Source organism: Lipophrys pholis (genome assembly GCF_963383615.2).
Source record: "Lipophrys pholis genome assembly, chromosome: 22".
NCBI lineage: Eukaryota > Metazoa > Chordata > Actinopteri > Blenniiformes > Blenniidae > Lipophrys > Lipophrys pholis.
In genome coordinates, this window is record NC_137644.1 from 1,821,134 (window position 1) to 1,833,633 (window position 12,500).

Below are 12,500 nucleotides of genomic sequence, written 5' to 3' on the forward strand. Positions count from 1 at the left end.
ACCATGTGAGCACAGCTACTGTAACCTGAAGTATATTACCTACAATCACAACTTTCAACAACTCTCTCTCCCCATCCAGCCGTCTCTTTGGTCAGTGCATCACTATGGAGGTCTGCATCTCTGCACCATGGAATCAGAATCAACATATTACAGTCACTTCATTGTCAATGTGCTGTTATCTTGTAAAACCAGAGCTCGGACCGGAGCTCGGACCGGAGCTCGGACCGGAGCTCGGACCGGAGCTCGGACCGGAGGTCGGACCGGAGCTCGGACCGGAGCTCGGACCGGAGCTCGGACCGGAGCTCGGACCGGAGCTCGGACCGGAGTGTTGCTTGGTGCAGGTTAACGTCCACCGTGTGGCTTCATGTGGACGTGCACCTCTCCGGTGGGAGGACTACAGTATATATGTCAGTGGTTTTGTTCAGTTTTTCTGACACAGTCAACATGCTGCCTGGTTTTCAGCTTTTAGATTAACGTTCAGACGACATCTGAGTGTGACGGCAACAAACTCTAAGCGAGGCTTGATGGTGCTTCATGCAACTGACCAGAAGCTCGCAAACAAATGAAATGGACAGACAGAAATAGAGCAGAAAGCCTCTTCTAGCCTTTATGAAACCCTTGGAAATAAAGAGCATAAACAGAGAAACAGATCTGCTGTCGCTGGATTAAACCCCGGAGGCCTGATGATCGTGCTTTTCTTCATAAACACTTGATTGCTTCAGAGCTAATTGTTGAAGCGTCAGTTATTTTAGAATTCCTCCTGAAGGAGTTTCTGTTTCCGGCTCCAAATGTTTGGGGCTTCTCATTCCGTTTTATTATCGTTTCAGAAAATTGTGTATGATGTGGACAAAGACGAACCTGCTTGTGCAGGTGACTTCTCTGATGATTAGACTGCAGGTTTCTGTGATTGCTGTCTGATTAAAAAGACGATTTTCACCTGCAACTTTAAGCACCTGAATGTTAAATTTGGCAGTGGTGAGAATCTCCAAAGCAAAGCTAAGAAATCACAGGCTATTTCTCAGATTACAAGGTGTCATATTTGAGGTCAATGCCCTCAGCGACTCAGCACTTTTCCTTGGTGGCGGCTGCAGCTGACACTGCAGCTACAGACCAGCAGAGGTGAGGAATTTCGAGTTTCTTGCACAAATTCCAAGCAGAAATTCCCATTCCTTGCTTCTAACCAGCACACTTTGTTCCCTTTCTGTTGTTGTAGGAAATAAAGTCACACACACACACACACACACACACACACACACACACACACACACACACACACACACACACACACACACACACACAGGCAGTAAAGACAAACCCAGTCTTCGGGTTTCAAATAGCTCCAGTGGTGAAATGTGAGCGTGTGACTTGGAGGAGGCCGGGGTGGCACTCATTGGTGGTTAGTGGGCTGAAAGGAGACAGAGCTGCAGTCCACACACACACACACACACACATACACACACACACACACACACACACACACACACACACACACACACACACACACCCACACACACACACACACACACACACACACACACACACACACACACACACACACACACACACACACACACACACACACACACAGTGGCTCAAAATTATCCCAGAAATATCCCAGAGGCACGTTGCAGAAGAAAGCAAACAAGCAGCCCGCAGAGCAAACGGCCTTATTGTCCACGTCGATGTGTGCAGCTGCTCACATGAGAGCCGCCGCCGCCGCCGAGGAACCTGAGGCTCGGAGGTGGAGGTGGAGGGGGAAGGGGAAGGGGTCTGGCTCATCGGGCCAGCGTTTTCAGCTAAGACACACACACACACACACACACACACACACACACACACACACACACACACACTGCCTGTTCAATTTGGAAAAAGCTTCAAGATGCCTGAAAGTCATGACTCAATATTTCCGGCAGAACTTTAAATATATCAAGCAATGTGCCAACGTGAGTTTCCTGTGACGCCACAGCGTGTTCCCTCAGATTAACACCACCCCACCACCACCCCCCCCCCCCCCCCACACACACACCACACACACCTTTTTTTTTAAATCTCATTACAAATTGAAAGAAAACGTCTTTTAGAAAAGGGTGTGATATGACACATTTACAATTGGTGAAAAGTGAAAAGTGTCATTTTTGCCTCTTCGAGTCAGAAGAGTCTCACGTATACCAGCCAACCTTAGGAAGTGATGCATGTTGACAGTCGGTACTCGTCAGTATTCATGTTGGGCTATGCTCTGTTATGCTGTTAGGCCAATGATATGCTCAGTAGCAGCATTTCAGAAAAGTTGCATTTTCCCTCGTTTCCATGGAGATGGAGTTGGAATGTTTTCCAGACGTGTGTTTTCAGTAGCCTTTCACTTGAAGGGTTGTGTAAACGGGGGCCTCAGTGTCGGGGCCCGTCTCTGGTTGAGGTCACATTGGGAGCTTCGCCTCTGTGGTTGTCAAAACTTTCGAGCTCCAATAGCAGACTGAGAAATTGCTCATTTCTTGTATTTTGAAGGCGTCCCTGCTTGTGCATGTTGCGACAGTGGGTGAGTCTACCAGTGTTTGGATTCACGATGAAGCTCCAACAGATCAGGACTGGGTGGGGGTCCACAGAGCCAATCAAGTGGGACTCAACGGAAAACAGGGTTGAAACCAAAGCTTTAATCAAATCACAGTATATTTATATTTGAGATTAAAAGTGGGCAATTCAGTCTTCTGAGGGGTGAAAAAGTGATCGAGCGGTACGGTCTCTTAACTGTGATTGATTCTCTTGTATATCTGATTAGAAGGCAGTGTGATACATAGATTTGATGAACTGCTGTTCATGCCTCTGCATCATTCACATTTCTTGGCATGTTTCGACTGACAATGACGACTGAGATCGTATCAATGCAGCCGGCAATCGAGAACACGGAAAAAATGAAGCTGCAAATGAGGCCCTTTGTGGTCGGCGAGATGTAAATCGGACACAACAGTCTGAGTTAATTAATGAATCATATTTCACTTCAAAAGCCACAATGTTTTCCAAATCCACTCAAACCATTTGTCAGACATACTTACTAAACGTAGCTCAGGCTTTTCTTTATAGTCTAAAGTTCCCAAGCCGTCTTACAGGCTGGGGCAGAGGACGGCTTGTTGTGGCGTTTCCAAAGTCGGTTGCTATTTGTATGATTCCCAGATTGCGCCTCAGCCAAAAAGCACTCGTACCACGACTTATTCCATTACTTAATAACTAAACTCCGACCACCAGTTTGGATATTCCTTTAAAAGAAAAAGCCTGACTGTGCTGTGGGCATGAGAGCAGGCCGCCATGCTTTCTGCCTGGCTCTTCACCGGACTAAATCTAATTTGGCGCCTTCTTAAAGTGCTGTTGAATATCAAGCTGCAGGCTCCAGGTCTGGTCCCTCTCTGGCTTTGCACGCCACATCCTTAGAGCTGCAGTGGAGGTGAAAGAAAACACACCTCCTTGCAGAGCTGCGAAATGCAATTACACACATGAATCTGGCCAAAAGCAGCATTCCTGTTGTTCCTGTTGTGAAGCTGACAGTCAACTCTATGAATCCTCTTTTTATTGCGACTCCACATCGAACCGTTTCTTATTCCAGAATGGGTGTGTTAGTGAAAAGTAATCTCCTTTTCACATTTTCTCATGATTCAGGAGCTGAGTGAGTAATGAGGACGACCATTTGAACTTGGTCCAACACTAAATAAGAGCGCCTGAGCTGGCAGCCATGAAATGGGCTGCATTGTAATCTGATTGGGCAACTGTGCCCTGTCAGATAACAGTGCTTGATTTTTAATATGTCTCTGCTCTTATGCTGCCGTGCTTTAGTGAGCACCGACGCCAGGTCAACGCAATAACTTTAGCTAATAGCATTACCTCCGCTCTCTCTGCACAGCTGGAGCTGCACTTTGGTTCAGGAGAAAATTGCTTTGGTTTGTGGTTTTGAAGGTTTTGTATACGTGGGTCTCCCCACGAATATATGTGCACATGTCCTCTGTTTATGTCTGCCACCAGATTCCAGCAACAACCATGACCAGACTCTGCATCTCCAGCGTCCACATGAGCTCTAATGGACTGACCTCCTGACGGGGAGGGGGGCCACGTCAGACTGATCCACTGAGCATGTTTCCCTTCATGAAGGTGGAATTACTTGTCATGTGAAGCAGATCAATCAAAACTGTGACTTTTGTTTGTGGACTTTATATCAAGATATTTTTGGAAAGTTTCAATTGCCTCAGTTTGACCTCTCTGAGTTTTGTCTCCTGAGGTTGTACGACAGAAAAATCACTATATTTTATACACTAACCTACTAAACTAGTCCATATGTCAAAGCGTCCTTGAGCAGGACCCTGAACCTCAAACTGCTCCCAGTGCTGGTTGAGCTCCTTGCATGGCAGCCGCCTCCACTGAGGTGTGACTGTATGAGTGTGACTGGGTGAATGTGAAGTGATTTGGAAGCTCCTAAAGCAGCGATAAAACTCTACATAAGTGAAATCCGCCGACCATTTCACTTTTTCTTGAGTGTTCACTATTGTTTTCCTGCAAAACTTCAGAGCTAGATTTATGTTTCGAGGCTGAGATCCTTTCTAAAACAGTGTCACACAGTTGAATGAAGATTGGAGGGAAGGTGCAGTTACCTTGTTTGATTTTATTGGAAAACGTTTTACGGTCCGAGGATTTCAAAAACTGCTATTAGGTGCTTCAAACAAACACAGAAAAGTGGGCTTCAGGTTTAAAAAAAATAAAAAATACTGATCTTTTCCTTTAAGGACATCCTTCCAAAACAACCCCCCCCCCCCCCCCCCCCCCCCCTACTGTGTCTTTTTAACAAGAGGTCTCGACCCCACGAGTCCTGGAGGAGAGGTGACGGTTTACATTAGGAGGCCAGACAGGATTCCCAGGCCCGCCGAGCATGCCTGAAGCACGGAGACGCTTCTGGAGCTTCATGTGACACATCACGACAGTTTGTGTGTGTGTGTGAGTGTGTGTGTGTGTGTGTGTGTGTGTGTGTGTGTGTGTGTGTGTGTGTGTGAGAGAGAGTGAAGCAAAAGGTGTGACGTGATTGCAAAAGCCTGATTGAGTCCTTTCAAAGAGCAGGTAAACAGACCAAGACGGAGATAAAGACGAGCCCCGTAAAGGAAGTCACAAACACTAAACACACACGCTGCACGCTGGTATCCGTCTCACCTGTGTAATCACACATAAATACACACTGCGGCATTAAAACTTCCATCCGAGCTGCTGCACAAACACCCTGCCTCAGACACCTTGTCTTCAATCAGAGCATCCTGGCTGAAAGCAACCTATCATCAGCTCCTGCTAAATAAAACATCCAGCATCTCACGTGCGTGCGTGCGTGCGTGCGTGCGTGCGTGCGTGCGTGCGTGCGTGCGTGCGTGCGTGCGTGCGTGCGTGCGTGCGTGCGTGCAGCTAATGCTGATGCAAGGTCTGTGGAGATTGGCAGCGCTCTGGGAGCAGGATCCTGGGGTCCGTGAGAAAGCCTTAATGGAGTCTCGGTTCAATTTTTCAGAATCAATTTCCCCCGTGGAAGCTAATTTAATGATGTGTAAATGAGGAGAGGTCTCACTCTGCACCGCGTTCCCGTTACAGGATACACTCGTGTCCATTTTAAATCCGTGGTATCAGTCTGCAGGGCACTTTCACGCGGGGGCTTTCTAAAGACAAGACCTTATTAAAAGCTTAAAGAGTCAAATCACAAAAAAAAACGTTTTCTCGCTTTCGTCTCCTGGAAAGTCGCCAAGCAGTCAGTGGAAGAGTTCCACAGAGATCACCTCAGCGGAGGTCACAGAGATTTAATTTCAGGAGTAAACACCAGCATCTTTTCCCACATACCTCATAGCCAGGGTGTCAAGCTGGAAATAGATTCTGGACATTTCACCATATTTTAAACAGTAAGAATCATGAAAAGTGGCTTTATGTTGCGTTTGCACTTAAATTCTTCCAAAACATTAAATAAAGAAAACCTACCATTTGTACGGTTTACTAAAAAAAAGTGACAATTTCATCTGAAAATTTTCTAAGACAGAGATATTATTCGGCCATTTTACTGGTCCAGCCCACTGGAGATCAGTACTTCTGATCTGGATGAAGCACAGAGGAAACGTCATCAGGTGTCAGACGGACATTCAACACTGCCAACAAAGAAAAGTAGGGGAAGAGATGAAGCTGCTGGAACATCTGGATTAGGCTGATCTAACATCTCAATTTAACAAAGTTTGAAACAGTTTGAGTGCAAAACGTTAAAATAACAACGCTGTCAAAAAAGAAAAAAGAATTCTGCTTTTACTTTACTCAAATCAGAAATCTCCTGAAGTATTCTCAACACGTTGATCTGCACATGTATAAAATACTAGATGAGTTTCATGGTTTGGTCGACTGACTTCTTCAAACTGTCCCAGGACGTTTTCACTTGTGAAGGTTTGTACCCAGTAATTTATGAATCCTCAGATGGTGACGCCACGACTCTCCAGTCTCTCTAGTTTACACGCCGCTTCAAGCCTTTTCTTTCCAGAGAAGTTCTGCGTTTACGCAACAACATTCTCAAAACGACGTCCGTTTACACAGAAACGGCAGAAACACTGAAAACAATGTAGTTAGCATGCCTGGCCAGGAGATGGCACTGTTTTTGCTTTCATAATGAAACCACACAGACATGCAGCAGAGGACAAGAAGCTTTACACATGAACAATGGGAGAACACGGTCGTTGTATGGCCAGACGAGCATGATGGATGGTTATTACGGTGACTGTCAAAATAAAAGTCCCAGGAGAATCTGCACTGGGAGGAATGACACGACAGAGGAAACATTGTTCTGATTGTCTCGACTGAGCATGTGCAGAAGAAGTATTTACTACAGCCGTGGTGCTCATGTGCAGTAGCAGCATTTGGGACCGAGTCCATCAGCGGCTCCAAGTACCAATGTCACGTAAACAAACACCCACAATGCAACAAACGCTTTGCGTTTACGTTGAGATCCTTGCAGTGTGAACGGCCAATCACTCAGATACTCGCCAATATTCACAAAACCCAGCAAACAAAGATCACAAGTGTGAACCAATTTACAACCAATTTAGGCAAATATTGTTTGCTTATCCTGATGAATCAGCGTTTTTAACCTCCGTTTAATGCATTGAAGCGTTTTCTATTCATTCATACTGCATCAAACATCAACTCTTTCTAATCTCCTAATCTGCTGAAAATAAATTCATTATTCTGTTTGTCTTAAGCTGATGAAGATGTGATTTGTGCTTGTAAAAATGAAAGCGCAGCTTTGAGAAGCGACTCTTTGTTCTGTAATCAAGTCATTTACCTTTTATTAAACTGTTTCCAAACACTGATGCAGTCATTTGAAGACCAATTAGAAATATTAAAAGACTTAGCGTCAATGATAATTATATATCTTGTGAGATTTTCCCAGATCCTGCTTCCTCCTTGTCTCTGACAGTGAATGAAGATTATCTCTGGTCCTGAAAGCCTCAGCAAACACAGAACGACTGGAGATTGGATGCAAAGGATTCTAAATCTGAGTTCACCTGTTCTGTTGTTTCCACACAAATCCCTCTGCGTCATGCCTGACCACAAATATTATAACTAAAGGAGCTGGAAGGTTTGATTGGAAATTCTAATGAGTTGAATCCACATGATGGGGAAAAAGTGTGGAGGATTTGGAAGTAAAGCTCGGCCTTCATTTCCTCTCTGTCCAATGGAGGAGCAGGTTTTAACTGTGAAAAGTGACACAAGCACAGGAAGAACATGCAAACTCAACAAAGCCCCATCGGGCTGTGGGTTTGAACCTGTGAGGAGGTGGTGCAAACCACTGCATCCCTGTACTGGAGTATAAAGGCAGGCGGAGTAACGCAAAAAACAAAGGGTTAACATTTAAAGTCAACAATGCAAAGACCAAACCAGGAGCTTTCTTACAGTGAGGCAACAGTGCAAACCACTGATCCCACTGTTCCGCAGTGTGGGGGAGGCTGGAGCACACAAAGGCATGGGGAGAACATGAACTCCACAATGTTGTAGGGCTTCAACCAGGAGCCGAGTCACTGAGAGGCAACAGAGCAAACAGTGGAACAGGGCAGAAACCAGAGTACATGAGAAAACAGACCCATCCTGGAGAGAGAGGTCCTGAACCTGGAAACGTCTTTAAACAGAATAATAATAACAATAAGAAGAAGAAGAAGAAGAAGAAGAAGAAGAAGAAGAAGAAGAAGAAGAAGAAGAAGAAGAAGAAGAAGAAGAAGAAGAAGAAGAAGAGATGCTTTGCATTACATTATTCATTCATTCTATACTGGATGGTGGTAAACTAGGTATGTAGCCACAGCTGCCCTGGGGCAGACTGACGGAGGCCTGGCTGCCATTTTGTGCCATCGGCCCCTCCGTCCACCACCAGCCACTCACTGTCACACTGCATTCACACAGGCAGTTTGGGGTTCGGTGTCTTGCCCAAGGACACTGCGGCATGTGGGCAGGTAGAGATGGGAATCGAACCTGCAACCTTCCAATATTATATGGATAGATAGAGAGAGAGAGAGAGAGAGAGAGAGAGAGAGAGAGAGAGATGATAGATAGATAGATAGATAGATAGATAGATAGATAGATAGATAGATAGATAGATAGATAGATAGATAGATAGATAGATAGATAGATAGATAGATAGATAGAGAAAATGTATTTAAAAAAATGTTAACACAGAATTTTGCATTAGTTGCTGATCTTTGCACCAAAACAAAGGAAAGCTGGGGTATTTCTTCACACGTTTGCCCCTAGAGGATGACTTTGTGTTTGATGAAAACAGCCTGGAGCCCGTCCAGAGGGGCTACGGGCCCCTGAAGCGGAGAGTGTGATTCTCTATCAGGGTCTGAACCAGGAGCAGCATCAGAACTGGTGACTCACACAGACAAAACACGGTTTTCTGAGACGCGACAGCACGTCTGTTCAGCTTCATGCCGCTTCTCTCGCAGACTGACCGCCCGCCACCACGTCTGAATCCATCTGGTGTCAGCCACCCCAGCACCTCGAGGAGGGTCTGACACCCTTTCCTGAAGCCGTCTCACTGTGGGATTATAATCCCGGTGAGTGAGATTGAGAGGAAGCGCACCCCACAGCGGACCTGTTGTACAGCAGGTCCGCTGTGCGCAGTCGGATCGCTCCGGCGTTGCGCGCCGCGGACCGCACGCGTCCTTTGATTTTGGCGCACGGAGGAGCGTCGATTCCTTAACAATGTTTGATAACGGCGCTGTGAAATCTGAGAATTTTGAATAATGTGATGCAAATAAACCCACGCGTCCCTTCCTTCCCGGATCGTTTACTGTGCCATGAATTATTAACCGCCGGTCCCAGGCGCGCACAGATCAGAGCGGACGCGGCTCTTAAATACTCCCTAAAGAGAGTTTATTCTAACACATGGTTTCCACGTTGGTGAATCTATTTTCTTTTAGATTTTGCAAGGCATACATATAAAAATGAAAATAAACACAAGGAGGATCGCATTTGGATCCGCGGTGCCGGAGCCCGACGCACCGCTTCCATCGCAAAGCGACGTTTCTCCTGAAACAAAAACCACCACCACCACCACCACCACCACCAGCAGCACGCTCACGAGCAGAAAGCAATCAGCGCCCGGCGGTTCACACTCGATCACGTCCCAAATAATTATAATCAGTAAAAAAAAAAAAGAAGAACAAGAAAGAAAAAGCAGGAGAGAGCCCCCCTCCCTAACACTCCCAACACGAAGAAACAACAATACAAACTGGACACAAAAGCGCAACACGATCAGCAGCGCTGAGTCTCACATTCACCCCAGATGACAGAATGACTGGAGACGGTGTGGTTGACGGCTGCCCGATGATTTACGCCTTTCACACTGCAACACTATCAATTATTTAGCGTTACTGCGTTACTCCACAGTCTGAGCAAATCGATGTGTCAGCGCGATACACAGGCTGCCGGACCGAGGTACCACACATGAGCGCGCGGGGGGGGGGGGGGGGGGGGGGGGGGGGTATAGAGGGAGACATCCTACCTGGCTGGAACATACTTTGGAAATAAAAGATGACCAGAATAAAGGATCCCAAACAAGTGGCGAATACCATCCGGCAAATCCTGTTCATCCTCATCAGCTCGCCTAGAGTCTGTTTCATAGCGGGACGGAGGGCGCTGCGCTGCGGGCAGGCTGCTGGCTTTGTGGAGGGAAGAATGAGTGGGGAGGGGGGAGATGAAGGGCCGGCTTGTCGGAGGCTCCGGGGGTCGCTCCTGCGTGGTACTGATGAGGACTGTGCGCCGGTCAATGAGCTGAACGCATCCAGCACGGAGCGTACCACTGCTGCGCTGCGGGGACGGCGGGGGGAGGGAGGGAGGGAGGGGAGTCAGGAGGGAGGGAGGAAGAAGGGAGGGAGGAAGAAGGGAGGGAGGGAGGCAGGGACGGCGCGAGGGCACCCCCGCCCAGGGGAAGTGAGCGCGTCCACATGTGCGCCTCCGCTCAGGAGCGTCCACAGAAAGACCTGCGCTCTGATCAGTCTCACCATTACACCAAGATGCAAGGAAAACAGGTGAGCAAAGCTTTTTCGGAGAAGAGATGAGAATAACAATCATTTTGCACTAAAATAAAGCCAAGTAAAACCTTATTTTAAAGCTTTTCTACAAAAAAAAATCCTTGTCTCACTAAAACACAAGTAAATCCCTTTTTGAAGCTTCTCAACAGACTTTTTATGTGAAATATATTAAGGAATTAAACTGTATAAATAGAATTATACATAGTCTTTGACACATCTTCTAACTTCTTATCATGTATAGTTTATGGAATAGTTTTCTATTTTTAAAATTTCACTAGAAACAGACACTTCTACTCCAAACATTTTCAACTTGGTCTTCATAACAATTCCTCTTCTGCTCCAGTGTTAATCTGCTGAAGGAGAAACCTTCCACCACTCTCCACGTTGGACTCAGTGAAGGGTTTTCTAATGGCTGACTGATGCAACTGAACTTTTCTTGGAGCTACGTGAAGTAAAAGCCTCCAGATACGCTCGTCATTAAAGCTTCGGGATATTGGGATTTGGGGTAAGCTTTCAGGATGAAGCTAAAACGAGCTATAACCTTTACAGGTGGACGTAACATGACCTTCTCTAAACTTTTCAATATTTCAGTAGTTTTTGAAGAACTTGCTGTTTTCTAACACGGAGCTTAATGACAAAATTCAGAAATGTTTGACCCACAAACGGACCGATACATTTTCTGGTTCAATTCTAATTGAATTTAGACATCATGAGGCCTCACAACTGATCAACAGTACCTCAGGAGGCTTCCAACTGGATGTTCTCAGACGGAATTGTGTGATCAGCAGGATGAACAGAGATACAGAGAGACTGGAAGAGTCACAGAGAGACAGAGAAGCAGACGTCCTTTTTCCACATTCCTCACCGGTTGCTGCTTCATGGTGAAACCAGGTGATGAATGTCACTCAACGTCAGGCACATTTAAGGGAGGTGAGAGGTACCAAGTGTCACATCAGACCACTGGAAACTGGTTACATCAGGGTCTGTATGGACCAGGGAGCATTAAGCTGGACCAGGGACCAGTGGGCCTCAGTGCTGGTCTCTGATGAAAGTCCATTCACTCTGACCAGAATGTATGGCTGCTAACGATGTTGGAGACGTCAAGGAGAACGCTCTGCATCAGCCACCAGCAAGCCTTTGTTGTTGGTGGTTTTACGGTGTGGACAGGTGTGGACAGGTGTGTCTGTCCAGGCATCAACGCTCCTGGTCCTGGAAGGCCACAGTCCTGCATGTTTTTAATGTTCCTCTACTCCAACACACCTGAATTAATTGAAAGTGTCCCGTTAAAGCTCTGCAGAAAGCCTGATCTCGAGCCAGTCATTACTATCAGCTGTGTGGAAGTGAGGACACATAGAAAACATTCAGGAGCGCAGCCATCAAGGACCAGGATCCCCCACTTACTGAATAGTGACAGACCCACAACTGAAGAACATTATTAGTCCACATGGGAGGCTTTTCCACCAGAAAGAACCAGGTTCTAGTCCGGACTAAGCCCCAGACTATCAGGGGCTAAGCTGGCCCTACATCATTGCTGGGTCAGAGCTGAGCCAGAGCGGAGCCAGAGCGGGGCCAGAGCGGCGCCAGAGTGGTGTCAGAGCGGAGCCAGAGCAGAGTCCGAGCGGGGCCAGAGCGGTTTCAGACGCGTCATCAGCTGGGGGCGGAGTTATCACTACCTACAAGGCAGAAGAGACACAGAACCAGCTTTCTGAAAACTACAGTGAACACGGAGCCCCAGAGTGGTTATAGAGAAAGAAAGAAAAATAACGCGTTGAAACGAGATAATAAGTCGTTCCCTGAAGTTAATAATATGAGGGAATGAGATTATTTAATCTGCGATCGTGGAGCGGCGGCTCTCGAGATGTTCCAGAGCTCCTCCTGTCAGTCAGCTGCGTTGGATCAATAATCTAGAAGCAGTTTTTCATTGTGGTTTTC

The 12,500-nt window shown here is 46.6% G+C and overlaps 1 protein-coding gene across 1 annotated transcript in view; it reads right to left on the bottom strand.

The window, feature by feature from the left end:
* Positions 1-10,157, bottom strand: part of chst11 (carbohydrate (chondroitin 4) sulfotransferase 11) — a gene marked incomplete at both ends in the record, with an annotated part of 129,595 nt that extends 119,438 nt beyond the window's left edge. Inside the window, one exon of the mRNA XM_080492468.1 lies at positions 10,040-10,157. Within this exon, the coding sequence (XP_080348594.1) occupies positions 10,040-10,157 (118 nt within the window). The remainder of the gene's footprint in view (positions 1-10,039) is intronic.
* Between the last annotated feature and the right edge of the window lie 2,343 nt (positions 10,158-12,500).